The sequence below is a fragment of the Gallus gallus genome, chromosome 4 (assembly GCF_016699485.2).
Source record: "Gallus gallus isolate bGalGal1 chromosome 4, bGalGal1.mat.broiler.GRCg7b, whole genome shotgun sequence".
In the NCBI taxonomy this organism is placed as follows: Eukaryota; Metazoa; Chordata; class Aves; order Galliformes; family Phasianidae; genus Gallus; species Gallus gallus.
Window position 1 is genome coordinate 30,938,260 of NC_052535.1, and position 26,786 is coordinate 30,965,045.

General features: G+C 46.2%; 3 protein-coding genes across 5 annotated transcripts in view; 2 read left to right on the plus strand and 1 right to left on the minus strand.

Moving 5' to 3' along the window:
• Nucleotides 1-26,786, minus strand: part of ZNF827 (zinc finger protein 827) — a 184,825-nt gene that overhangs the window by 153,168 nt on the left and 4,871 nt on the right. The window contains exon 2 of the mRNA XM_040700277.2: nt 14,357-14,455. The gene's annotated coding sequence lies outside the window, so the exon portion shown is untranslated. The remainder of the gene's footprint in view (nt 1-14,356; nt 14,456-26,786) is intronic.
• Nucleotides 4,257-9,248, plus strand: LSM6 (LSM6 homolog, U6 small nuclear RNA and mRNA degradation associated). 3 transcript variants are annotated; one of them, NM_001302125.2, is made up of 4 exons: nt 4,257-4,584; nt 4,852-4,964; nt 7,639-7,752; nt 9,005-9,248. In NM_001302125.2, exons 2-4 carry the CDS (start codon nt 4,871-4,873, stop codon nt 9,037-9,039), a joined length of 243 nt encoding a protein of 80 aa, NP_001289054.1. In that variant the 5' UTR covers nt 4,257-4,584; nt 4,852-4,870; the 3' UTR covers nt 9,040-9,248.
• On the plus strand, nt 16,881-25,499 carry LOC101749214 (reelin domain-containing protein 1). Its single transcript, XM_040699836.2, has 7 exons — nt 16,881-17,153; nt 18,186-18,408; nt 20,240-20,412; nt 20,526-20,591; nt 20,946-21,438; nt 22,128-22,191; nt 24,584-25,499. Exons 1-7 carry the CDS (start codon nt 16,934-16,936, stop codon nt 25,163-25,165), a joined length of 1,821 nt encoding a protein of 606 aa, XP_040555770.1. The 5' UTR covers nt 16,881-16,933; the 3' UTR covers nt 25,166-25,499.

Here is a 26,786-nt window from a genome sequence, read left to right on the forward strand (position 1 = left end):
GGGAGTGTATAAACAGGAAGGAGAACAGCTGTTTACAAGGGTGGATAGTGATAGGACAAGGGGGGAATGGTTTTAAACTGAGACGGGGAGGTTTAGGTTAGCTAATAGGAGGAAGTTTTTCACACAGAGGGTGGTGACACACTGGAACAGGTTGCCCAAGGATGTTGTGGATGCCCCATCCCTGGAGGCATTCACAGCCAGGCTGGATGTGGCTCTGGGCAGCCTGGTCTGGTGGTTGGCGACCCTGTGCATAGCAGGGGGGTTGAAACTCGATGATCTTTGAGGTCCTTTTCAACCAAGGCCATTCTGTGATTTTATGACAGCAAGGTGGCTGAACACTTTCCAGTCTTCCTGCTACACTGAATTTTGAGATGGGGTTTTTACCACACTACAAATATTAGCAGCCCCATGTTTACTTCATATTCTCAGGTGGGTGTCAGAAGCAGTTCTGGGGAGCTGGGAACTAACCTTGCAGATGCTTTACACTAGCAGGCCAATTTAAAGTAACCGTTTTAGCCCATGTCTGGGCTTAAACTTGACACCACGATTATCAACCTGAAATGATGAACTGCACCATCAAATGGGCTTTGGAAAAATTCACATTGAAATATCATCTGGAATTGATATTCTACAATGGAAAAAAAAAGAGAGAGAGAGAACTTGTGTTTCTTTAGTGTAAATATTTTAGAAAGCTTAAATGTAGAAGACTGGCTCCACTACGATCATAATTTGGATATAGCCTAGCTAAGTGCCCTCCCCCAAAAAATCAAATCAACAAAAGCAAGCGGATCTTCTAGCCTTTACTGAGTGCAACAGGGAGCATCGTTTTCATGTGGTCTGTTAAACTATGTTTGAACCAAATAGAAAGCTGGAGACAAAAACATGCGACAAAAGGTAATCGTGTCACTTAATTCATATTGGATGACATGAACATCCTGGAGCGGGAGCACAAAGTAAGGAACTGAAGACAATGGAATTTTATTAGGCTCTTTGACTTAAATCTGTAGCCCAGAACCAATATTTTTTAATTAAGGTCCAATTTTAAAATGTATTAACTTTTTAATTGAGAATATAGCTGGGAATCTGCAGTTCTGATGTTCTTGGAAATAATGCTGGATAAGTAAGCCTCCGTTTAAGGGAAGAAAAACACCAGAACCTTTGATCTTTCATTGTATAGGCAAAGATACGGTATCATTTACATGCTGAAAGGCTTGCATTCTCCTATCAAAATGCATGCAAAGGGAATTTCAAACCTCTCAAGGCTCATGAAAATTCTCGTCCCTTGGGAGAAGCCAAGAACGCTGTGAGGTACTCTGAGGGAGGTGAGCTCTGAAAGCTTCTGGAGATCCTCTCTTTCTTTCCAACACACCTGAAATTCTGGGAAGGGAGAGAGAAAGCCTTGGGATGAGTTCTCACGTTGTTATCCCCAACACCCACAAGACCTGTGAACAAGGCCTGATTGCTAGAAAGTTTGCTGAAAAGGCGAGAGGTCCTTATTTCTTTTCTGCTGCCTTTTCCTGCATTCTTCAATTTTTTTTTGTCCCATTTCTCACCCCCAGGGTATTGGAAGAACACTTCCAAGAAGCACAAGTTATGGCAAAGAACGTGGCTCCAGAAGGAATAAGAAAGGGATGAAGAGTGAGGAGGTTATGCCAACGTCAAGAGAGTGGCCTGCCAGGAAGCATGGCACAGCAGTGTAGTAAGGTCAGCTTTGGTGGGCCTCTGCCTCAAATCTGGCACCAATTTATCTTTGTGCACAGCCTCTAACAGTGCCAAGAGCAAATCTGACCCATGAGCTGGCTATCAGACAACAGCCTGGGCATCCACAGCAATGAGAGGAAAGCTAAGCCCCACTCTTCAGGCAAAGGAGTTATTTCAGGACTTAGAAGCAGACATGCCACTTGGGTTGAAATAGCTTTCTTATCGAGATGTTGAGCAGCACAAGGTATCAATGTATTCTGCTCTTCTGGGAGGATCCTGTGGGATAGCTTTGGAGAAAGCAAGGAGTGTGGAAAGGATCTGAAGCACAACTCACTGAAAGAGTTTTGGATCAGGCCAGTGGACAAAGGGATTTTTCAGTAGCTAGGATATGCGGCTGAAACTTCAGTTTCTAAAAACAAGCCACGACAACTGTAAGCCAGCAGCTGTCTTCTTGGTACCTGCTCACTGAGATGGATTTGTTTTGAAATTTCCAGTGTATTTCAAAGATTTTTTTTTTTTTTTTGTGAGGTCCTGAGTGCAGAGAAGTAATTGCCATAACCTCCACAGACTTCAGTGGGAGGAGAATTTCCCCTTGCTTCTCTCAGACTCTGAAAATGTCATACAGTGTTTACTTCAGGAAACCATGCACTTACAGTTTTAATCCTGAACTGCAAAGCTTCTCCACTTTGACATTATTTCATGGAGGTTAACTTCTGCCCCATGCTCTCAGAGGCTCTGAATAAGTTCTCTTGCATTTGGAACTGGTGCTCAGCCCCCTTAATTTATTGCGCATTTTTCAGATGTTTTTTTGCTTTCTAATCTAAGTAGGCACCAAAGCTGAATGTTAAAATCATGAGGTATGCTATGATTTTGGCCCAAATAACACCCAGCCTCCATGACACAATTTTCTGGTGAGGATTATTTGATAAATCCTTTTCCGTCCATTGATTGTAGCCAGGGATTACTGAGGCTGAATTCAAAGTCTTTCCACAGACATTCCTTTGTCATCTGGCATGATGTTCTCCTGCATTTACCTTATGTAAACGGTGTTCTTTTCAGAAGAGCTGGAAGAATTGGACAGTCTTTTTTAACACATTCTGGGTTACACAACCATCTCGCTTTACGGAAATGCCTTTATTTCAAGTAGCTAGGAAATAAAAACCTTTCTAGCTTTGAAGTGATTTTTAGTGCATTTGGAAAAAAAAAAAGAGTGAAAGAGAGACTGTCAAATCCCATTTTAGTTTTTTAAAGCTAACTGCAAATTTTAATGAGGTCCTCTGAACAAAGATTCTGAGATGCTTCATATTTAAGACTTAGCAATAGTACGTGAGCCACCGACTTCCATCATTAAGTTCAGCTGGCAAAGGCCAAGGCAACTCTTCTCATTTAGAACTTTGTTACCATTTATGTTTGAGGTGAAGAAGCTATTATGGAAACTTTGTGAGCTGGGAAGGACTGAAAACTACCATTGTAATTTATGACCTTTCATCTAAGGCCAAATGTAAAGGCAATCACAATTGTTCTACATCTCAAGGCCAGCACATAGCAGATGTATGAAATTTGGAAGTGGTAGACATAAACTTTTATTACCAAATTATAAATAATTTCTACCACTTACAACGTTCACCTTTCAAGTTCATCTTGATTAAAACACACGGGCAGAATCTGACTGATTTCAATGAGTTTTATACGGCTGGAAAAATTCCCCCCTGCTTCATGGAACGATAAAGCAACACCATATTTTAAAGAATGTACTTGCATTTTTTAGACCAAAGTCCTTTTTCATCTAGATGACCGAAGCAAAAAGAAGAATCATTGAACAGCAGGCCTCATTTTTTCATACCTGAAGATTTGAAATCTGCAAGGAGTCTACAGAATGGATTACATAATTCCTTTGAAAACCACCTAGCCGAGCACTGGGATTTGGTGGCTCAGGAAATAACACATTCTTTAGGTTGTGTGCTTACAGTTGTGATTACATTACATAGTCTTTCTGAATGAGCGAGAGAGAAATTTTCTTTCCAGGTGCAAAACCCACTACACCGAAGTGCTCAGCAATGTATGTCCTATTGCGTGGAGGTTAATTTACTCAGACCAGCGCAGAAGATTGTTTCGAGGCTTATAGCAAACCAGGAAAAATTTACTAAGATGTGGGTTCGTGACTTGGCCTCAAACCATAGAAGAGGCGAGCTAAGGATGCGAAACCGTTGTCCGTCTCTATTTCTGTCTTTCAGAATACGTATGTTTGTAATAGTAACGAAACGCGATGCTGCACAGCCAGGACAGGCACCACACACAGCTCGGCAAGGTACTAAATCCCTAAAAGATACGTTAACAACCAACACAAATACGGGTTTTCCAGACGGCGGGCCACAGCTACGCGCGGACGCAGAAGGCCGAGGCCCCGTCCTTTCGGAGCAGGTGACCCCGGCTCCTCCCTGAAGCGCCCAGGCGGCGCGGCTCGGGGCGGCCGGAACCCGCTCTGCTTTAGCGAGCGCGCCCGGCGCGCCGTGTCCCTGCCGCCGCGCCGTAGCGGCCGCCGCTGATTGGCCGCCAGCGCGGGGCCGGGCGCGCGCAGCAGCGGGTGAGTGCGAGCGGCGGCGGGTCTCGGCCCGGCTGCAATGGGGAACCGAGCGGCCGGGAGCGGGCCGGGCTCTGCCCCGAGTGGGGGGCTCGGGAGGGCGGGAGCCGGGGCCGATCGCGTATCCGCTCTGGGTGCCGCTTCTGCCCGGCGGGAGCCGAGGGCCGCGTGGGCGCAGGGGCGCCTGCTTGGGACGGGGCCGTCGGGATAGGTTTTGTGCTGCTTTGGAGCGCAAAGAACGTTACGAATGGAAGGCTTAATTCCGTGGCTCAAGGAATCGTGTCCCCGCTTTCACCCATAAGGTTTTGCTTTCATCTTCAGATTTTCGCACCCCTTAACCAGGGCTCTGTCGGTACTGAGTGTTCAGAAGTCCGTGTGTGCGTCTTACAGAACCACAGAATGGTTTGGGTTGGAAGGGACCTTTAGGACCATCTCGTTCCAACCCCTCCTGTAGGCAGGGACACCTCCCATGGGCCAGGCTGCTCGCAGCCCCATCCAGCCTGGCCTTGGATGCCTCCAGGGTGGGCTGTGTTGCTTATCCAAACATCTAATTTCACATCTCTTCCCAGCTTACCAAGAAAAATCAAGATGAGTCTCCGAAAGCAAACTCCGAGTGACTTCCTCAAACAGATCATTGGGAGGCCAGTTGTTGTAAAATTAAATTCTGGAGTCGATTATCGAGGTAAGATCTCCACCTGCCTACGATTTCATTGTCAGGAGAGGCTGGCACAGATGCATTGCTCTTACAAAGCAAAGCGGTGCGATCTGGCATCTTAGAGTATGTGAATGTAGACCTGAGAATGGTGACATTAAGGAAGAACCAAGAAAACCGGAGAGGCTGATGAAGAAGAGCTAACAGATGGAGAGAGCGAAGTTAGCGAGACTGTTGCTATCTGTAGTCACAGTGATTGGAGTGGAGGCTCAATATTCTGAATGAGGGTTTGTAACGCCAGGCTTGGATGATACCTCCCAGAATGGTCAGGCAGTTCCCTTTTCAGTGCACCGACAGAACGCCTCATCGAAAGCTACTCCTTTTCTTCTTCTTCCTATTTTCCAACTCCTGGCACAGACCTCAGTCCAGTAAACTTCAGACTATAATGTGTGCTGTCAACAATAAGCCTGCTCTTACAAGGTTTGTGTTCTTGGTTAAAGAACTGCCTGGCCTTGCCTTGGATCAGGACTCAGGGATACAGCAGAAAGCTTTGTGTGGTTTTTGCTCCTCTATGCCCAGCGTTGGTTTTTTTTTGGTTTGTTTTTGTTTTTGAACACAGACCATCAGTTTTATTCCAGAGCTTATCCGTTTACCTTCGTGTACTGTATGCAAGAATATAGGGTGTCTTTGGAACGAGAAATGAAACCTGTCAGTTCAGCGAGATGTGCTGCTCCTACTCCCTGCAGGCTGAGAGTATCAGCCTGTGCAAATATTTCTTTATTTTAGTTTTAGTTACGTTTGGATACTCCTATCATGCATCTATGAGCACAAAGTGGGTGTTCTATTGTGCAATGATTTAAACATTACGATCATGCCGGATTGCTGCTTCTGATAGGTCTAATTCGGTTGGCCCATCTTAGCACCTGTTGAGACAAGACTGTCCTTTGACAAGGAATCTTGGTGTTTTGACAGCAGGGCAGTGTAGCATAGGAGTTATTTTCCTTTCTTTTTTTTCCCTCCGTTCTCCCTGCTTCCCTCACTTGATGTGATCCTGCAGCTAAAAACCTCCGTGACGCTTACATTTGAGAAACACACACTCCATTTCTCTACAGCAATTTGGTAACTTGCGTAAACCAAACATCAGAAAACCCAGCATCTCAGGCTTTGGTTGCAGATCCATCTGTAGGCTACGCTGCTCATTTTATGTCTGCACCTCCACCTTCCCAGCCACTGTGCACGCAGCAGTTGCCTGGCACACGTGTTGGTGTGCTGCTGTAAAATGTCTTGGTTCACTGCCAAGTACATCTAAGGGAAGATGTCCTGGGAAAGTGCACCTGGAATCGGTTGTACAGATGGATATGAACATAAAACGTTGCTACATACGGATAAAAAGCGGGTAAAATATGAGGCAGGGTGGGCAGCAGCAGTATGTAATGTGATTAGTGTCCTGAGTGTAAATACAAAGAAAAGGAAGACGATAATGAAACAAGTGAAAATGCACCCTGGCCAGTTGAATCATAGCTCAAAAAAGCCCCACAGCCCAATTTCGGTTTTGGGCAAACATTTGTTTTCTATTGCATCTTGAAGCACTCAGGATTACTGGAGTGAAAATGTTGTCACTTACGTGGTTTGGGAGGCTTTGGTGCATTTAAAACACCTCGTGGCCAGTCAGATTTTCCCCATTTATGTGGAAACAGAGGGATGAAAAACACATAGAGGAAAATAACAATCCTCAAGCCATTACAAGTTGGCAAGAAAACTTAAATTCCTAATTATTTAATGGAAGATATTACAGTAACACTTCTGGAAAATGAGAACATAGCCTAGAGGAAGATTCTCAGAGCGGAGTTCTCCCCCTCCTCCAATACAGCCAACGTACTGCATTTCTTCAGTTTTAGTGCCAGGTAAATTAGATTGTTTTCCATTTAGCAGTTGTATTTTTAGTAGTGGTGTCTGTGTGCAAGGAGGAAGTCAGGAAAACACAGGCAAGATGGAGATGAGCAGCTTGTTAGAAGTTGTTGGATATACGCAGTTAGCGAATTGCATTGTGTTTCCCGAGCAGCTCTTTACATCTGTTAATCCCCACATTTAGTTCACTGTGTAGATGTTGTTTGTTCAGTAGTTAAAATAAGTTTGACTGAAGATTTCAGTGTCATTTGAAAGCCCTTTCCCTGTTGAAGATGACGTAGAATTTTATTTACACAAAAATCACACTGGCAGCCCATGTCATCCGAAGTCCATAAGAAGGAAAATAAATCAGAAAAATGTGTATACGGTGTCCTGTATTAGAAGGGATATTTCTCACATATATCCTTGACGAGCTTTGGTCAAAATTTAACTTGTAGCCTTGTTCTTGGGTTGCCCAATTACACTTTATGTCACAGGTTCTGCTCAGGAGTAGGGTGTAAAACAAAAGTAAGAAGGAGCAACTCAACTTTCAGAATGGACGATGTTATCTGTCCAAAGTCACGTCTCAATGAGTTCTCCCCACCCAGTCAGATGCAGGACCTGGGGTTCTCTACTCTCACTTTAATTCTTTTAATGCTGTCTGGGACACTGACTGACCCACCTGACCACACCTGGGGCTTCAGTTTGTTACGAAGATACAGTTTTATTCTTTGTACTGTTCAAATGCAAAGCCTTTTTTTGTTTAATTTAAAAAGAAGCTTAAGTTGATTCACTTTTAAACTGTCACTCTCCTCAGGTGTCCTGGCTTGCCTGGATGGGTATATGAATATAGCTCTGGAACAGACAGAAGAATATGTAAATGGACAATTAAAGAACAAGTATGGGGACGCATTTATCCGAGGAAATAACGGTAACTCCTCCTTCCTGTGCTGTGTTTATGTTTTACAGTGCTTCTTTTCAGTGCCTGTGCTTTTCCTCAGAGCTGGATGAATTCTGTTCATTAGTAAAGGAGGCTGTTTTTTACAAAAGATTCTCCTAGAGATGGGAAAAAAATCACTTGCACTCATTATGGAACCTTGGAACATCCGAGTGCAGTAGGTGGGTTGTAATACACTTTAAGGACAGTTAGCATCCTTCCCCACCACAAGAGAAACTTGCTTTTAACCATGGGCTGATGAACATCCCAGGCTCCTGGAATGATGCTGCGGTATCAGTTAGTTAGGCTCTAACAGTGGGATGTGCCAGGGAGAAGAATACCTAAACGTGGAAAAAGTTCATGGGGCAGATGTGAGGAGACTTGTAGAGAAGGTAAATGAAGCAGAGTTTGACTAAGTTACAAGAAAAGAGGGAAAAGAAAGAAAGAAGAACTGAACCCCACGTAATGTAGTCATGTTTTGTTTTGGAAAGAAACAATCCTTGAACAAGGTCAAATGATTGTTGTTTTTTTAAGGAATTTAGCTTGTTACGGTAAGGTGTACATTGCAGCCAGACAGTTCATTCTGGGGATAAGAATTTGTTCCAAAAGTTACAAACAAATGGATGATAGGCAGGAGAATGAAGTACAGGCTAAGCAAAGAACTTAAGACATTCCAGGTTTTAGGAGCAGGATGTAATTTCATAATATGGGCATTCAGAATACAGTCTGCACAGTTCCACTCCAAGCCAAAAGCATTCCTACGAAGTGCATGGGAAGGATGAGAACATTACATGATGTTCTGGTAGCAGCAGCCAAGTAGGGGAAAGATGTCTGCTGGTTCATAGGTGCTTGTAGTGTTGTAGGAAGCGCTTGGGATTTCCAGCTTTTGTTGAAAGATCATAACGTGGATGTCCAACACCCTTAATTCTGCTGCTTAAAAGATTCTATCGTGCTCTCCTTGTTACTGCTGCAGGGTAGCTAGATTTATTCTCCCTCTGTGCAGTCTGCATCACCTGGAGCGTACCGTTTGACTATGAATTTAATACTGAATCAAGTCAGTACACAATGTGTAAATCTGATAGCGTCTCTTGGAGCCTGGACTGAGAAGTTTTTGACTTTGTTCATGCTGAATGGGATGAATTACGCTCATTTTTAAAAGCCACGGAAGTGAGAAGTTTTAAATAAACAGGCTTTGCACATTACTTACTGACACTCTCTTAACTGTACCGCTTTTCTCTTTTCACAGTATTGTACATAAGCACACAGAAGAGAAGGATGTGAAGATGCCAGAAGGAGGCTCTTCTGTATTTGTGAATCTCTCCAAATGGATGAGACCTATTTCATTTGTAGTTAACCATTCACAGGTGACAGATTCAAGTGCTTAATTTTTTTTAAATAAATGTAAACCAGTGTAAGCTTCCTGAATATTTTTGTTGGAAAATATTGTTTGGTTCCGCTGTACAGAAATAAAAATGAAGCATGCAACAGTGTCACAAGACTAATTCAGAGCACGAGCTCATTTGGTTACACTAGCAGTCACAACAGTACTAACCGGTAGGTAAGCAGGTGTAGAACTGCAAATTACAGCCATGCAATCACGGCAAAAGAAGGGTCTAAGTAATGCTGGGAAGGGAGAAGCATTTGGTGACAATGACCTGTCCCTTTCACAAAACACAGCCAGCTTCAAATGCCAAACTGCAGTAAGAGTCACTGGGTAAAAAAGTCAGCTGCTGACTGTTAGATTACCCAAAACACCGTGAATTGTGGGAAGGAAATCAAGGGATGTAACCACTTAAACAATTGGGGGTGGGGAATGAAATGGAAGGAGAGCCCTAAGGGGTAGCACTGCCCCGCTGTGGAAGTCAGTCACCAGTGAAAAGCTCTCAGCTGGTGCCCCAGCACAGCTAGCAGCCGCATCACCTCCTACCTCTGTTCCCCACCCCTGCTTGCACTACCTTTGTTTTTACATCTCTTGACCACACACAAAGGATTTCTTCAATAAAAAAACAATTTTAACTAATATCTAAAGCTACTCTTTAAAACAGACTGGAAATCCAAAAGCTTTTATAAATGTGTATCCTCTTCAAACTGCTCACTCCTATTCTCCCATCCGCTCACCCCCAACCTAGCACCGTCCATATTTGCTCATTTCTAGCCATAGAAGTGAAAAAATATATCGAGCTCATAGCATGGGGCATGCGTTAGGGGAAGAGAAATCTCTTGCAGGCAGTGAAGTTGGAACTTGTTTACATTCTGCAACAACGCTCCCAGTTAATCAGAGACCAGCGAGTAAAACCCAGCTCAGTGTTAGATGGATACCTGCATCAGTTTATAAAACAGCTTCTCATTTGATTTGCAGTCAGCGAAGAAATAAACCGTGAATGTTGAGGTAGTCTGATGTTATTGCACATAACATACAGATTTTTCAGAATGTTTTCTTGTTCCTCAAGTCGAGGATCAAGTTTAGGTACTGCACCTTGTTGTGGTGAGGTTGTTCGGGTTTTTGTTTTTAATGAGTTTTCTGAAGCCCAGTTTATTCTTTGAGCCATCAACAGTGCCTTCATGAAAGGAAAAAAAATCCTTGTAGCTGTGGCTGGATAAACAAGACAACACTTCTTCCCAAGGACCAGTAGCTCCAATGCAGTAGGGAACAGTAACATTTCAATTATCCGTGGCAGAGACTGTGGATTGCTTTCTTCTTTTTGTGTGCGTGTGAATAAAGATTAGGGAATCATTCCAAATTATTTTGCAATTAATAGTTAACCTTTCGACATTAAACACTTCAGAAGCCACTTCAGAACACACAAATAGAGATGTTACTTTATAATATCCTTCAGTAATTTATCATTCTTTGACAAGGGCTTGAAAAGGGTCCAGAAAGCAAGTACAAATCAACTTGCTCTTTTGTAAGGGACTTCTTAAAAAAGAAAGCTGTGCCTCCAAGTAGAGCGTGCAGTTTCTCATTTACTTTGTCCTTTATATACAGCTGGTTGGTTACTGTGGTCTTCCAGGCAAGGACTTCTTCTTCTTTTTTCTTTTTTTTTTTTAATTTTAATGTTTATTTTTCATTTCTCTTCCACCTACCCAGCTATAACAACAAATTCGGCACAGCCTTTGCTTTATTCTCCAGAGTTTGCCTCTCTAACTTTACAACTGCATTTCTGTTTCTACAAGGCTAGTTATGGAACAACTTCCAGTTGTGATCTGCTACTTCAAAAGGCAGAGCGTGGTCTAATCACATATTAAACACGAACTTAGAAAACATTGTTTAGTTTAAAATGCTGAGATTTTTGTTAATGTATTCCAGATCATGAGGTCACTATTTGCTATGCAAGGTAGGTAAGAAAATTTGCATTAAAGAAGAGCTGTTGCAATCTGTATTCAAGTTTCAAAAGTAACTAAAATTATATGTTTAATTCCCACAATCATTGACCTTCCCGTACATTTTGCAAGACTTTTGCCCTTCATGCAGACTTCAGCCCTCATGTTGAAGTCAGTTCAACATTTAAGCCTTACTTCAATAGGCATTCCAACGTTTGGAAGTCATTTGAGTTGGATACAATATCCATCTTGGATTTACTTATCATTTAGAACCTGTTTTAACTTACTGTGTTGCATGTGACAACATACCAGTTGGAAATAAATCAGTCACCGGACAGCCTGCTTTCAGAGCAACATATGGAATGCTATTCAAAGTTGAACGCGCTCTATCCCATCACCAATGTGTATGAATATCAAAGTGTGTATTTCACAAACTCTCGATGCTTAGAAATCACTCAACCACATTTATAAGATCCTTATCCCGTGGGGAGAATGGCTACTGATGGCAACATCATACATTTTTCACTCTCTTACAATGTAAACGTATCTTCACACAAAGACAATATCAGATACTAACGCTCATGTCCTTCGTTTACTTATCTTACTATGTCCTAATGCTCTCTGCCCAGTAGCTGTGCAAAGCTTTCACCTGTAGATCAAGCTCATCTAGGTCAGAACTGAAAGTGAAGTTTCCCTTAAGCAGCTTACAAATGCTGGTCCATAACAGCGACCACTTTCTTAGAAGAATGCATCCACAATTAAACAATTAAAAATTAACAAACAAATAAATTGAACTTCCAAGGACAAAGGTGCATTTGTGTATATACATAGTGCCTTTATGTGATGAGATCACTCCAAGAAACTATGGCCATCCAGTCACTGCCCCTCTCCACACTCTCATTTCACAGGCAGAGCAGAAACTCCAAAGCGCCACATAAGAATCCAACTTGAAAAGCAATACCACATCACAACTCCTTACACAGAATCCTGACCAGATGTAGCAAGGCCTCATGCTCTAAGGGAGCAAAAGAAAGCATGCACGGAAGAAGGAGCCACACACTCACCATGGGTGATGGAACAGAGACAAGGCTACTCCTAAGGCCTATGGTACCCCACAGTGCCCCTATATGACGTGAGCAGGGGATGCTGGGAGAGGATTCCTTTAAAGGTGTATGGGCTGGGTATGACACACTTGCAATCTTCCTTCTGCCTTCTGATTCAAAGGAAATCTACTGCAAAAGCATTCTGAACATTATTTACTTGAGCTGTGATCATCTTTTTCACATCATTTCAGTGACAAAACAGCCACCCAGAATCTTTCTGGGCACTACTTGTCCATTACATCACAAGGTTCGTGCCTGGCTCTAAGAGGGGATTACACCATTCTGCTGTAGGTTTCAGCTTCATTGTTCACAGGAGTCAAGAATGTGTGGAAGTGTTTGCAAAGTGACGCCTTAGAGCATTTGACTGATGGTACTGACGCCTGAGCTTTAATATGCCAACCCATGCCTGCAGCCAGCTCCAGCTCATTGTCATTTTTGAAAGCAAACAAACCGTAGAACCAGTGGTTGTGAGTCTGAGGTTCCCGCACCAACCTTCTCCGAAGCAGAGAAGGGGCACAGCAGCCAGCTTTCCCTGAGAGGTACTGATCTCACCTGAGGGGCTGCTGCACACGCAGGGCTCAGTGGTGCTAAGCAGGTGCCTGGGGTGCAGCTCTCAAGGACAGCAGAGGCTGCTTGCTGTGGGATCGCCAGGGCTGGCTCCGTGTAACAGGAGCCCATGGGCAGCTCCCACTGCCGGCACCACCTGCCTGGCCTTGCCCTCACCATGCAGCACGGCAAAGTGCCCTCGTGAGAACAGCGTCCAAGAGCAGAGATGTTTTCTTGTAAGGAAATCGCACAATAGTTCAAGTGGCCAAAAGGGAGAGCTTCTCTCCTCAGGCAGGGTCAGGTCTGCTTTGTGCAGCAGAACGTGGGAAAAATCCATGCAGGCTCTAATGCTATCTGAACACGTTGTACCCAGCATCTGAAGGGAGGTACAATTCACTCACTATCTGTATCCCTCTTCTTTTTCTGTCTTAATAGAGCAGCTACCCATTTGCTGTCAGGCCTTTCTTAACGGGAGCCAAAAAGAACCCCACCCACATCCCCATGCACCCTCAAGTACTTACAAAATAAAGTGCTGGGGCACGGGTAAGAACAAGTTGTAAGACAGCGAGGCACAGGACGCCATGCTGTATTTTGTATGTGTGTGTGTATATATTAGTTCATTCCCAACAACATCTGAACCCACTATCAAACCTCAGTAAGTTTGATAGAGGAATAGCAAAAACAGCTGACTAGGTGGAAGCAGGAGGTACCGCTAGTACTTCTACTGACCCTCCTTCCTATTACATGTCAGAGAAGTATCCCCTTTTCCCCTGTCTCCCCAGACACAGAGCCACAGATGTGCACAGGTCAACCCTGAGATACTAGTTTGCAAGCAGTGTTCTTCATTCTATCCAATGGAGTATTTTTCTCTTCTAGAAATCTGCAACAGAAATGTCGCTGAGAAAACAATGACCAAGGAGTAAGTTGCCTTACATCCCCTTCTCCATGTCAGCTTCCTAACAACAAAGAAATTTATGACAGGAAAAAGTCCAAACTCTCTCCAGTGACAGCAGTGCCACTTGTCTGTGTCTGGGCCCTATCATGAGAGAGATGTACAGAGCGTGGCTGAGCAAAAACGACGCCAGGTCACAGCTCTGGCCAGAAAAGACTGAGGCAATGCTGTCCTGTTGGGTGATGCAACCAAAGGCTACAGGGAGGACTGTATTTCTTACTGGGAGCAAACGCCTGTCACTTGGCATTAGAACTTGCAGCTGGGGGCTGCTGGTAGGTGCTCACGCTGTGGTGATGACTGCGATGGGATTTTTTCCATCTCTAAGCAGAAGGCAATGATGACATTTGGTTTGGTTTGACTGCCACTGTGAAGCCCTTGAGTTCTCTGCCTGAGTGCAGACAGCAAGGATGAACTCAGTGTAAGGCTGTATTTCAGCCTCACTGAAACAAGTCCTGAATAAGTCCTGTCTGGGCTGTGCAATTCTCTGGCTTGCTACTGAGCTGAGCAGGGCTACCTGCAGGCAACACCCTGCAGCCCTATGGTGCTTCTGAAAGCCACGTGAGCCCTGAGGCTCGCTGGAGGTGCACAGTGAAATGTGTGCCTAAGGCACAGCAGCAGCTGAAGAAGGCTGCGTGATGCTTCAACACAACACTATAACTCAAAGATGCACATTTACCTGCAGTGCTGCTTTTGAGTCTTGTCACTCCATGTCAGAATGGCTGCAATGCATTTGGTGGGTTTAGATGTTTCCCTTTGGATTGGCAGAGGTCTGGATCTGGAATTACAGGAAAGGAGTTGTTTAAGTAGAGAATATGTAAGTGAGGAACATCCAAAAGAGACTAGCTCATTTCAAGAAAGGATTAGGTACTAAAATAAAATTGCTTAAATATACTCTTTATAAAAACATGTGAAGTATGGGCAATTGCAAAGTGAAATAGAAGCACAGTTCTCTCTTTGTTTGAACTACTACACCTAAGACTCCCTTCTTCCACTGACAAAAAGAAGGAAAACCAGAAGCCTTGCATTATATACTGCAATCCAGTGAATTTAAGGCCTTTTTTCAGATACAGAGGAGAGCAGTCTGCTAAAAGCCCAGTACCACCAGTTTCCACACTTTCAGAACAGTAAAACAAATGTTTTGTGAATTAAACTTCACCAAAGCATGCACCAGTCTCCTCCAGGGCAGAGTGTTGCAGTGTCCTGCAGAGGCCATAGCACCACAGCAAGAACTCATTCCACCTCCAGACATGTTTGTCAGCAGAGGAGGACCTGAGGGCACCAAGCCTTCCACCATCACCCCTCCCATCCATAAGTGATGGAGCTGGGTGCATTCCCTGCCACAAGGCCTAGCTTCAGCCCTGAGGCAGCTCTAGCTCCGGCAAGAGCCCTGGCCCACTTGCCTGGCACTGCTGGCCAGAGCAGGCCAAGGGTCTGGGCCACCACAAAAGCCTGAAGGGACAGGGGCCAGGACCAGTGCCACAGCCAGGCTCTAGCTCAGGCAGGGACCAGGGGTGTCCAAGGACCTGGTGAGGGAAGCTGATACAGCTGGAACTGCTTTGCCAGCACCTGCCATGCAACCTCCTGAAGTAGAGCAAAGCCCATTACAGGCAAGGTGACAACGGGCATTAGCAATGTTTTTATGGCCACATCAATTTTGTGCTGGGATGTAGATGGGTTGTTTATGCAAGCCTGTGCATGACACATGAACACCAAAGCTCATTTTCAGGCTTTTTGGCTCAGGTGGGTAAGCACCTATCTGAAGGGTAACCTGAGGCCAAGGGGATTGCCAGCTTCCCATCCCATCGTGCCTCTGCAGAGGCCCAGCACAGCCTATGCACATCCCTGGGCTTTCTGCACTCCCCCAACTCCTTCGCTATTTGCTTTGTTTTCACTGCCAAAGCTTGGGGATTAAAAAAAAAAAAAAAAAAAGAGGTGACTGGGATGTGCAGATGAAAACTAATGTGATTACGGCTGGACTTGGGCACTGCTGGCACGTTCCTGTGGTCAGCGGGTGCAAGCAGTAACAGCTGCGGCACTTCCCATTAGAGGAGAAAGAGAAGACCTTCCCTGACGGGATGCATTGCTGGCAGGCTGGGGACGCGGCGGCAGCAGGCGGGAGGTAAGTGTGTGGGGCCAGCGCCGACGTGGGCCCAAACCCGCATCCACTCCCAAACGTGGGTGGCTGCAGCCCTGGGGGTGACATTCCCACTGCCTGTGAGTGCGTGGGGAAGGGCGCGGGACGCAGTGTGGGCAGGATGGGAAGGGGGAAACTGTAGCCTGGGAACCTCAGGAGGAGCAGAGCTGCTGCTCGGAGGTACTTGTATGAGCTGCCACGAGAAACCTCATCCAGCAAAGATTTGGATGTCTCCGCAGCTGGCTCCAAGAGCACGAGGGCACCCCACCACTAGGGCAGGGGCAGGGGGTCTGCCCAAGGCTCCTGTGAGCCCCAGAACATCTCTGGCGCACAGCTGATGGGAGCATGACGGTGCCCTGATGCACAAGGTCGAACTGCATCCTTCTGCTCCTGGCTTCAGGTTGGGCACAAGCTGTTCCGTGTGAAGGGTTTTAATCAGCTGGCAAGTTTGAAAGTGATGTAAACGGAGGCGTACACTGGACCTCCTCAGTCTCTGATTCTCTTTCATGTCTTTACATCTATTTATTGACTGAACGTAACAAAATCTAAGCCAGGAAAAGCTGCATGTTGAAAAGATTAGAAAGAGCTACATTAAAAGCAGGGCAGTACGCAATAGATACGGTGCCCTCACTCTTCATCCTCATTTTCAAACGGGCCTGGAAAACTGGAATAAGAAAATACCCTACCGTAGATACTGTCTAATCTGGAGATGTGTGTTTTGCCAGCCACCCAGTCTGGGTGATAACCAACAGCACAGAGCGCCAAGCACAGAACTTGTGGAGTTCAGCAGGGGTAGAGGGAGCTGAGCTGAGTCATTAGCATGCCCACACAGAGCCTTATCCTCCTGCTAAATATGACCCAAACTTCTGGAGCAAGTCTTCTCTCCCAGCCATTCACTCTAGGGATGACTTGACTAGAAACGTGTCCTCTGGCCGGGTCTTTTCCTTCGCAACATCAACAATTTACTTCCAAATGTGGAATTCTGTGGATTCCCAGAGAGGATCCACGTGCCATGGGGGTCACTTATTCCTCTTCATTTAGAGGCTGTGGGAAAGGCCGCTCAGCTCACTGGAAGGTGACGGACGTGCACAGACTGCTGCTGCCATCACTCTGGACGGAATGCAGGAGAGGCAGAAGGCCCGCCTGGCGGTGGCCGCCCGTGCGTGCACCGTGCTCTGCCTGGTCTCCTCCACATCCGCCTTCTCGCATGGCGCCAGCCCCTCTGCCTGTGCTGACATGATGCCCAGGCACCTGCGGGCTCAGCTGCACAGCCCCACGAACAACTACGTTACCGTCCACACCAACGTGTCCTTCTACGTCCCGGGAGACAAGGTCCCAGGTGAGGACAGCTGCTGGCTGTGTCTCAGCCCAGTCCCGCAGAAATCCCTAAAGCAGTTATTAGTCTTTGCTGGTGGCAGTTTCGCAGACAGTCTCTCAAATTATATTCATTTGTGACTCGAAATCCAGTGTACTGAGCAGAGCAGCTTTCTGCTCCGTGCTCCTGGCTCAGAGGAGCAATTATTTAAGAAACATTTACGAATCTGAAAAATCCACGCTATCTATTCGTGAGTGATGACATTAATCTTAGAGAGGGATGGGAAGAGGGACACCATCGTCACGGCACAGCCCCAGGTGCATTATGCCACATCTCATCACTAGAAAATGAATGTATTTACAGAGAGATGCTTTCTGCAGTGCTTTGCCTAAAGCTTTCTCAGGTGGTGCCTGGCCCCAGATCCCCACCGTGCTGCACATCAGAGACAGCTGGTAGGTTTGGGTGGGATTTATCTCAGCTGCCTCTCACCCATACAGAACCCATCACACAATGGCACATGAGAGGCACCTGCGGAGGGTGAGCCACCCCTCTGCCTCTCACACTTACATGAAGCACCCCATAAGAGATGGGCGCTCCTCGGGGCATGAGGGTTGACTGCCTAGGCTGCAGACAGAGCTGAGAGGCACCATTCTCCAGCCCAGCTAATTTCCCTTTCCATCCCCATCCAAAATAACTCTCCTTCAAGGGCAGTGTGCCATCTTCTGCGTATGCGCAGTGTGGTACCCAAATCTCTTCTTAAAGGTGGCTGCATACCACTTAATGCAACGTGGTTAGCGTCGTAATGAAGGGGGAAGAAGACTCAAGCCAACTGCCTGTGCAGTTTCGTACTACAAAGCTATAGTCTGGCACCCTGTATCCAGCACATCCAACACAGATTGTAAGGGCAAAGGTTGTAGGATGCTGCGTTGTTGGGTTGTTTTTTTTTTTGACAAGGTTTTCTTTTGATTTCACAGTCGCCGATGGAAATTCCATCACAAAAAATTCACCTGAGAACTGCAACACAAATCCCTCCGTGTCCCATGTTTTGTCTTGCAGTGACAGTGAGGAGCAGCCGGGATTTCATGGGCTTTTTGCTTCAAGCTCGCAAAGTGTCTAATGATGAAACTGCTGGCACGTTTGTCTTCATTCCTCCTGGCTCCAAGCTGCTGTCTTGCTTTGAAGATGGTGATACTGTCACCCACTCGGACAAGTCCCTGAAGAGAAACCTGTCCTTTGTATGGAAAGCGCCAGACCAACCCATTGGAGACATCAAATTTTTGTAAGAGCACGTCAGTCCCTAACCAGTGTCAGCGTCCTCGCAGTGTCAGCCTTTCTCATCTTTCAGCTTGCACAGATTTGGTTGCATTTTTCCATTGTACTTTTCTAGCACGGTGGTTTGATGTTTCTTGAATCCCGTAGAGCTAAACGCTTACGAAGTCCTGCAACAGCGTCCCAGCTGGTGTATAAATCCCCATTTGTATCTGCTGGGTACTGCTTTTTTTTACTTATGTGGTCACCGTTTCCTCAGAATAAATGCACTGGGAGATGACAGCCTAAGCAGTTAGGAAACAGAAACGTTAAGGCTTAAGGAGAGAACTGTGCTCTGCCTGCTTTTCTAAATAACACACCCGTAGGCCTTCCCTACCTACAGGACAATGCCGTACGTCATTGCTGTGTTGAGTTTTTGTTTTTAGTTTACTGTCTGTTTTTTTCACGTTGAATGTAAACAGAGTTACTCCCAGGAGGACTGGGTGGGCAGCACTGGGTCAAAACCTTACATCACTGTTTTGCACCAAAGTCCAAGTATTTTGGTGCTGAATTGGAATAAAAATAAAACAAAATAAAAAAATCTAGCTGGCTGCCTTAGAGGGAGTGCAAGGATTTTTTCATTTTGGAATAGATTGATTTGTTCTGACTTTACAAAAGTGCTTAGAAGCTCCTTGGCCAGATCCCTGGCTGCTCCCCAAGACGCAGGCCTCCTGGTGAGTGCTGTGGCTTGCACGTCTCATCATGATTCAACGCAAAGTAATTGAAACAAAAATAATGCTGCTCAGCGTTTCCATTTTGCCCACTGTTACAGATTGGGAAATACTATTAAAAACATGTGAAAAGCAAACAGATAAAAATAGGCCAAATGCTGCCGTGCCCATTCCTAGCCACCCACTCTGACTCCCCCTGCAGCTGCTGCCCTCCAAGCCAGCCCCACAGCCCTTCCTTTCTCTCCCCGAGGCCGTGCCATGCCACCAGCCATGGGCCATGTCTCCAGAAGAAACTCTGACTGCTCCCTCCTCCCTGCTCTCTCCCCATCTCCCACTTCTGCTGCTGCTTCTGCTCTCGGATCCCCCCCCCAAAAAATTACTTATAAGTCAGTAAACTTTGGGCAGATTTAACGCAGAAAGCAAACGGCACGTGCTGTAAAGGTGATCCCCCGCTGCATTGTAAATCCATGTTTCATAACTTGTGTTACAACATCTGAGAAAGCTCCTTGTTCCATGTAAAAGTGTCTCACAAGAACCATTCAGCACAGGAAAGGCAAGGTCGTTCCCCCTTCATCTCATCTTCGCAAGCATCTGAGTGATCTGAGCTGAAATCCTCCCCCAGGATGAAGCTTCCCCACGCTGTGGGGACGTGGCTAAAGGTTGGCACCTGATGAAAAGCAGAGCGTGAGGCAGGTGCAAATATTGAAGGGCTGAGAAGAGAGTGCCTGTGGCTTTTTCTACCTATTCTGCTGTTTGTACAAGTTACACTGACCTGTTTTAATTAGTAAATACCTCTGTTGTCTCCCTGCCTACGGAAGATTATACGCAGAGCTATTCAAAGTTTTCCAAACGCACTTCTACCGACACAGCGAATTTAATAGCATTTTTTTTACTTCTTTTCAGTTCCCACACATTTTTGACTGATGGTAATTATGAGTGATCCTTCACTCACTATCTTTCGTATGGGACCCGGTATCTTTTATTTGTAATATAAAACGTGTGACGGGCTAATCCTTTAAAATACTTTCACGCTGCCTTTAGATTAAAGCACTCCTTCTGATTAGCTGAGCATTCTGATCTTTTATTAATAACACCGAGAGAGTAAATTCCTGCATAATTATCTTTTAACAGCATCTCTGTAGTCCAGTCATACTTTGTTTACTGGGCAAGGATCGAATCGGCCACCGTGGCTCAGCGAGGGCACAACGACACATCTGCTGGTGGCAGCAGGAAGGCCAGCCCTGCAGCACCTGCACCCACGCAGGAACCTGCTGGCCCCCACGTAGCTGGCACAGCAAGCAAAGGTACGTGGTTTGATGCTGACAGTTTCCAGCAGGGTGTTTTTACAGCTCATTCCTTGCAACCATTGAAGACAGAAGAGATAAACAAGCTAAAGAGGCCCATTTAACTTTTTCAGCTGCTGGTGAGATCAGTCATGGCTATGAAGAACTCCCTGAAGAGAAGGCACAAATGGGCAACCTAGGTAACAGTCAGTCCCAAGGAGGGTACCAACAGGATAAACACTGTTGCCAGATCCTATTATTTGAATGAAAACCCTAAAACACTCGTTTTTCACCCTAAAACAAAATGTCTTTCACCTAAAATCCGAGGTCCTAAAGACAAGCAAGTGCAGTTAGCAAAGCTGCCCACATACTGGAATACATTCGTCTCTAAATGTGACCACTACCCTTCAGGCATGTACTTATTTGTATTTACGCAGCCTCTGGTTGGTAAAAGGCTCTAAGAATTTACTTACATTTCAATCAGATCTGTTTCTCAGCCTTTTTGGCATAGCATCAAGTCTGAGCTTTAATTATTTTACTTGAATGCCTGTTAGGCAGCAGGCTTTGCTTCTTTACTCCCTGTCTGGGTTCCTATTTAAAACCAGCTGCCTTAAAAATGAAATCACTGCTGTGGTCCTTACTAGTAAACGCTAGCACCAAGTGCGATTTGAAAGAAACAAAGCAAAGAAGGTCGACTTCTGCTCCTCTCTTGCTTTTTGCTGTCTCTGCCTTGCTAGGCTCTGGCTCTTCCATTGCCATCCCCAGCTCCCTGCAGTACACCAGCCCAGCTCCGGTCAGTCTGGCCGGCATCACGCCAACACCAGCACTGGAGTCAGGCATTGGCATCCACTCAGATATGCAGCCCACCGCTCAGCCAACACAGCTGTCCCAGATCTTGTGGGGTGCCTCCAGCAGGAGTGGAGGGAGCAGCCCCACGAGCAGCTCAGGGCTGGAGCCATCGCTTGCCTTCCAAGAGCCAGGCATGGCCCACGCTCTGCAAAGTTTTCTCTTCCAGGACTACGCCTCCAGGCAGAGCCTCTCTGACAGGTACTGCACCATGTGATGGACAGGTAGCGGGAACAGCTGCTTCTCCTTCAGTCCTGGGGAAGGAGATCAATGCTGGTTTCACTGTGGGTAAATGAGGGTGTTTGTAAGGTGTGTGTGGCTGTTGGGGGCAGGTGGGAGGGTGCTTGCTAGCTGAATTTTCGGTAAATAATCCTTTAGAGATTGCTTGTGACAGACGGTGGCAGTGAGACAGTCAGAGTGCAGGCCTTGTGCTGAGCAGCCCAGCAGAGCTGCCTAGCCAGGTGACTGAAAAATGTGATAGAAGCTATTGACCAGAATTGATTGCTGCAATATTTTTCTAGAAGTGCGTGCAAATATCCAAAGAAATGGCCAACTTAACAGAGCTATTTCTCCACCTGCAGGGAAAAGGAAGAAAGGATTTAAAGCAATTATGAAACGTTGCCTTAAGGAGGTCTGCTCAGAAGTCTGAAAGGCCACATGACCTTTAATGCAATGTATTACACTGTGGGTGTAAATGATGGGACTATGGCTAAATGATCAGTCATTATGGAACATATGGCCTATGTGGTCTGTGTCGACTGTGTGTACCACGAGGCTGCTCCAGCAAGTGGCACTCTTCACAAATCGTGCATGCTGTAGAGCTCAGGGGTTCTACTTCTGTGTTCCGAAGTGGCAGGTATCACATATTAACCCCGCCTATTCTGTTACAGAGCACAAAGTACTGCCAGCACTACCAACCCACACCTGTGTGTGACATGTAAAGAAGACGGGCAGGTAAGCGCTGAGAATGGGGAGGATTCGTTTTTGTTTTCTCCAAAGACAGCAACTGCTAGAAGCTGGTGAAAGTCCTTAGAGAAGGTGAGGATAAAACCTCTCTGCTGCTTCACAACACCAAGAAGCATGCATATGTCTCATGAGTGACTAAAACTACTTCGAGGTTGTTGAGTTCTTTGTTGTTTGTTTGTTTGTTTGAACCTTAACTGGGAATTGGTTTTTTCCTCTCTCTTCTCTTTTCTTCCTTCCTGGTGTCTGGGTTGCTAAGAGTTTCACTACAAAAACAACCCAAAGTAATTCTTTCTGTTTGTAGCCATGACCACAGCTTCATGCTGCTGGATGTTACTGGGCTGGAAATATGCATTTTATTCCAGTGGAAGGCTGAGATGCTTCTTTCTAGATGTGCCGAGTAGGTACTGCTTATTACAGTCACCAGAGGTGAAATTCCTCAGCATCCTAGGAGTGGGGGGAGATTGAAAGCCTGTTTTGTTGTTTTTTTACAGAGCTGAGCTTTATTTCCTAATAACATACTTCTTCTTGGAGTGACATCCAAAATTACTCCATATCCCCATCAGTAGGTAGCATTGCTCTCTGCCCAAAGCTCCTTGAAGTTGTCACCTCCTTGTGGTGTCACTGGAGGCCTGCTCTGTATATAAAACATAAACATATAGAGCCTCTATGGTGCTTTCCCGTTCCTCTGAGCACAGAAATGCATACAAAGAAAACACGCTCCTTCATGTGCTCGCACAAGCACGCATCAGGATGAGAGGTGAAAACAAAAGAGGAAGGGCCCATTCAACAGACAATGAGACAGATATTTAGAAAGGACACAGAACAAATTAAGGATGGGCATGTAATGTGAGCATCTGGCAGAGCAGTGGGGAGAAGGGAGGAAATGGCTGAAGATGGGAACTAATGGAAAGGAAGACTGATTGTGCAAGGCAAGACCAGAAGAGCATAATGAAATAAAAGTACTGAAAAATTATGCAAGAAAGGACAGAAGCAGTACAAAGAGAGGGGAAAAAAGGCGAGACAGAGCAAGGACTTTTTCTACAGCAAAGCCCCACATCCTACAATATATCCCTACGTGTGATTACACTGAGGTCTAGTGAGCCATACACACGCAAGACTAACTTTGCCAGTCAGCTACAGCTTGCAGTTCAGCTACTGATTTTTTTTACCTACTACCTGCATTTTACTAGCAGCTTTCTTTCTTTGGAAATGGGCTCCTCTGCAAAGGATGCTCTGTGACTCCCCCTTACTTTTGTTCACAGCTTGCCAGGGTTCCTACCTCAGCTTTGTGGTCCTGTCACACAGTCTTCCCAGCAAGCTTTCAAATTCACTAGCAAGGCAGAGGGTGAGATTTTCTCTGGTGTAATTAACGGATGTGTGAAAGAGCCTGCTGGGCTGGACAGGCTGGAGAGTAGCCAGCTGCTAAGGGTCAGATCCAAATCTCAGGGAAGCCAAAGAAAAGACTCCAGTACATTTCTCAGGTTTTGGATTGGGCCTCAGGTGCACAGTGGGAATAGAAAAATTCTGTGGGGGCCTCCTAAATTGTAAGATTGTTTCACAGTTAGTCTTGGATGGAATCTGCAGAAAAACCTGGACCGCAGACCTGGCTGTCATTTTGTGACTGATAAAATAAGGTGCCTGGCACCAAGCAGAGCCCCTAGAAAAGCACAGGAGCGAGCAAGAACAGTAATGTGAGCTATCACGTGTGGCTAAGCAACACTGAGAGGCAGCAGATTTCAAATAGGCTGTGCAGACTGAGAAGACAACACGGACTGTGGGGAAAAACTGTGGGTTTTATGTGACTGGCCCAAAAATGCTGATGCCAAAATGGCCGCCTGGGTCCTTCAGCTCCACAGTTTGACCCACGGCCTTTGAAGGGCTATGCTGAATTTCAGTGGACCCAGTGCGAACTTAAACACAAATCATGGCTGGGAAGATACATCCGTCCTTTCAGAACGACGCTGGCATCACTAAAGGCAGGAACTGTTCATTAAGTGAATCTTCTGTTATAACAATGACTGTGCAAAATACCACAGCAAGAGTGGGAGCTGCAGACTTGTGCAAAGCAGTGAGTGACCCCTCCCCCTGCCCGTGACCTTCCCCTCTGCTCCTTCACACGCTCCGCCTTGCCCCATGGCACCAACTGCCACTGCCTCATCTCCCCTGACAGTTGACACAGACAGAGCAGCTCTGAATCTAGCTTATATCCTAAATGCTACTGAGTAACCAGAGGATGAAATAGGGTTATTGTAAGGCTGAGGGACACTTCAGTTAGAAACACGGAGCTGAATGACACAGTGAAGTCAGTAGTGGATGAGAGTCTAATCAGCCTCCTTTCTGTTCCCTCACTGGATTTCTTGTCGTGTTTTTGCTTTCAAAGGCAAGTACTGAGAATGGGACCACCCTGGAAACCTCCCTGCCGGCAGTGGCCTCTTGGTCTGCCCTACACATACGCACTCACCCGAGTGAAGCCGCTGTGACAACAGCCTGGTTTGGCAACGAGGACACCATCGGCAATTTGTCATTGGCCTGGAGGCAAATGGCAGAAAGCAAACCACCCCGACGGTCAGAGGAGGGTGAGGAGGAAGAGGAGGTCAGTGAGGAGGTGGGTGGGCACACGCCGCCATGGGTGACCGGAGCAGGTCCCAAACCTGCCATCCCAGGGAGGGGGGACAACTCTCACAGAGGGACACGTCTGATAGCAGCCCAACTCGGCATCCTCCTCGTCTGCACGGCAGTGCTGGGGCTGGCCGCGGCAGCCGGCCTGCGCTACGTCTGCGCCCGGTACTGCCACAAGAGGACAGAAGTGTCCTTCAGCGAGCCAGGCAACAACGTCATCGCTGTCAAAGAAAACGGGGAGATGATGCACTTCCGCAAGATCCGGGAGAACAGCTTCGTGCTGGTTCAAGCTGAGTACAACTGGATCAGCCCGTCAGGCAGCGGGAAAAGGAGGATAATGTAAACATCGCAGTCCTTAGGGTAGTGCCGCATAGCTGAGCCAGCCGCCCCTGTAGATGAAGACGGCTGAGCTACATGTAATACAGACTCTAGAAGGCAGTGGTGTCTTTGCTGCCTATAGGCAGGCATACAGGTGTACAAACCCGATGCAGCTAGCTCAGCTAGATGTGTTAGTCAAAGTATCCAAGCTACGGCTGCTAAGCGAACTAAAGTAACTGCTGTTCTGCGTGTTACACGTACCGCAATTAATATTGTATATCTGCTCATTAACTGCCATTGCAACCATTGCTCTGCCTCTATTACCTTAAGGCTGTAGCAAAAAAAAAATGGAAATTCTTCCTCTGCACTGTGCTGTTGTCTCCTGTTTAACCTCAGCAAAAGCTTCCAGTTTTACATTTCCCTTTCCTTTGCAGGCACTAGAAACCCTTGGTTTAAAGCAGCTTTCTCATTTAGAAGCTTACAGGTTCAGGTCTGTGCACTTGCTACGTTTCAGATGACAAAATACTTGCCAGTAGATTTGAAGTTTCAACGGGAAAATAAGAAGCAGTAACTCACTAGTAGAGAACATTGATCCACAGAAGGCTGAACTGATCTAAGGGAAAGAAACACAAGGTGGTAGAAACCAGTTTTGGGGGGGAGAAACATGCCTCCTCATCAGGTGCAAATGGAATAAAACCTTTGCAATCCATTTGCACCTGATGAAGAAGCTTGTTTAAGCCTGACAGCCAGCGTTTACTTCGTCTTTTACTTCAAGTCAGTCCAGTTAACACTCAGTTAACACACACTGAGAAATACCCTTCTCAGGTCACTTTGGAGGTCCCCAGCAAAGGCTGCCTGGTAAATTAACAGCACCCTTGTGCTCCGAGGTTGTGCAAACCCTCCTCCGACTGCACGGTTTTCAGCAGGAGGCCACAACAACAGCCCTTGGAAAACACGAAGGCCCTCGATGCATTCCAAGAAGGGAAGGTGATGAGAGCAAGGGCAAAGGTTTGTTTTACTGAAGCTTTGAAAGAGCAAGAAATAGTCCTGACAGTGATCCTCCTGAGAGGTAAACTTAAGAGCCTTTCAGAAAGCAGCGATCCCCCCCTCTGGTATCCCTTCCTATGGCGAAGGGGCTCACGTTGTCTTCTGAGCAGCTGAATGAACAACAGACTTAAGCTTTGGTGCTGCAACTTATTTCACAGACCGCAATGCTGCCGTCCCGCCAAGCTAAGCGGACACCTGCGCGTGAAGCGAGACCCCTCTTCCTTCCTGGTGATGGGGACACCAGGCAACTCCCTGCTCTGGCAGCAGGGCTCTGCAGGTACCTCCAGCTAGCTGGCCACCTCCACGCTTCACAGTCAGATAAAGCCCCGGTCTCACCTCCTCCCTTCCATTGCCACGGCTTCAGTGGATGCATGAGATGCTATTCTCCTGTTCAGATTCCTGCAGCGTGAGTAACACAGCACGTCCTTTGCTAACAGTCTTCCACACTCAGAGTTTATTTCTGGCCATGCTACTGTACAGCGGCTGGTGACGTGAAACCTTGCAGTCCACACATAGCCAATTTTCTGTCGAGTAATAATAAAATAAACAAGTACAAAAATAAGCGTACTCACAAATGCAGACTGCAGAGATGAGGCAGT

Coding starts and splice junctions, on each gene's coding strand:
- LSM6 (NM_001302125.2), top strand. CDS start 4,871: ATGAGTCTCCGAAAGCAAACTCCGAGTGACTTCCTCAAACAGATCATT. Junction 4,965..7,638: donor TTCTGGAGTCGATTATCGAG/GTAAGATCTCCA, acceptor CACTCTCCTCAG/GTGTCCTGGCTTGCCTGGAT. Junction 7,753..9,004: donor ATTTATCCGAGGAAATAACG/GTAACTCCTCCT, acceptor CTCTTTTCACAG/TATTGTACATAAGCACACAG.
- LOC101749214 (XM_040699836.2), top strand. CDS start 16,934: ATGCAGGAGAGGCAGAAGGCCCGCCTGGCGGTGGCCGCCCGTGCGTGC. Junction 20,413..20,525: donor AGCTGGCACAGCAAGCAAAG/GTACGTGGTTTG, acceptor TAACTTTTTCAG/CTGCTGGTGAGATCAGTCAT. Junction 22,192..24,583: donor CATGTAAAGAAGACGGGCAG/GTAAGCGCTGAG, acceptor TTGCTTTCAAAG/GCAAGTACTGAGAATGGGAC.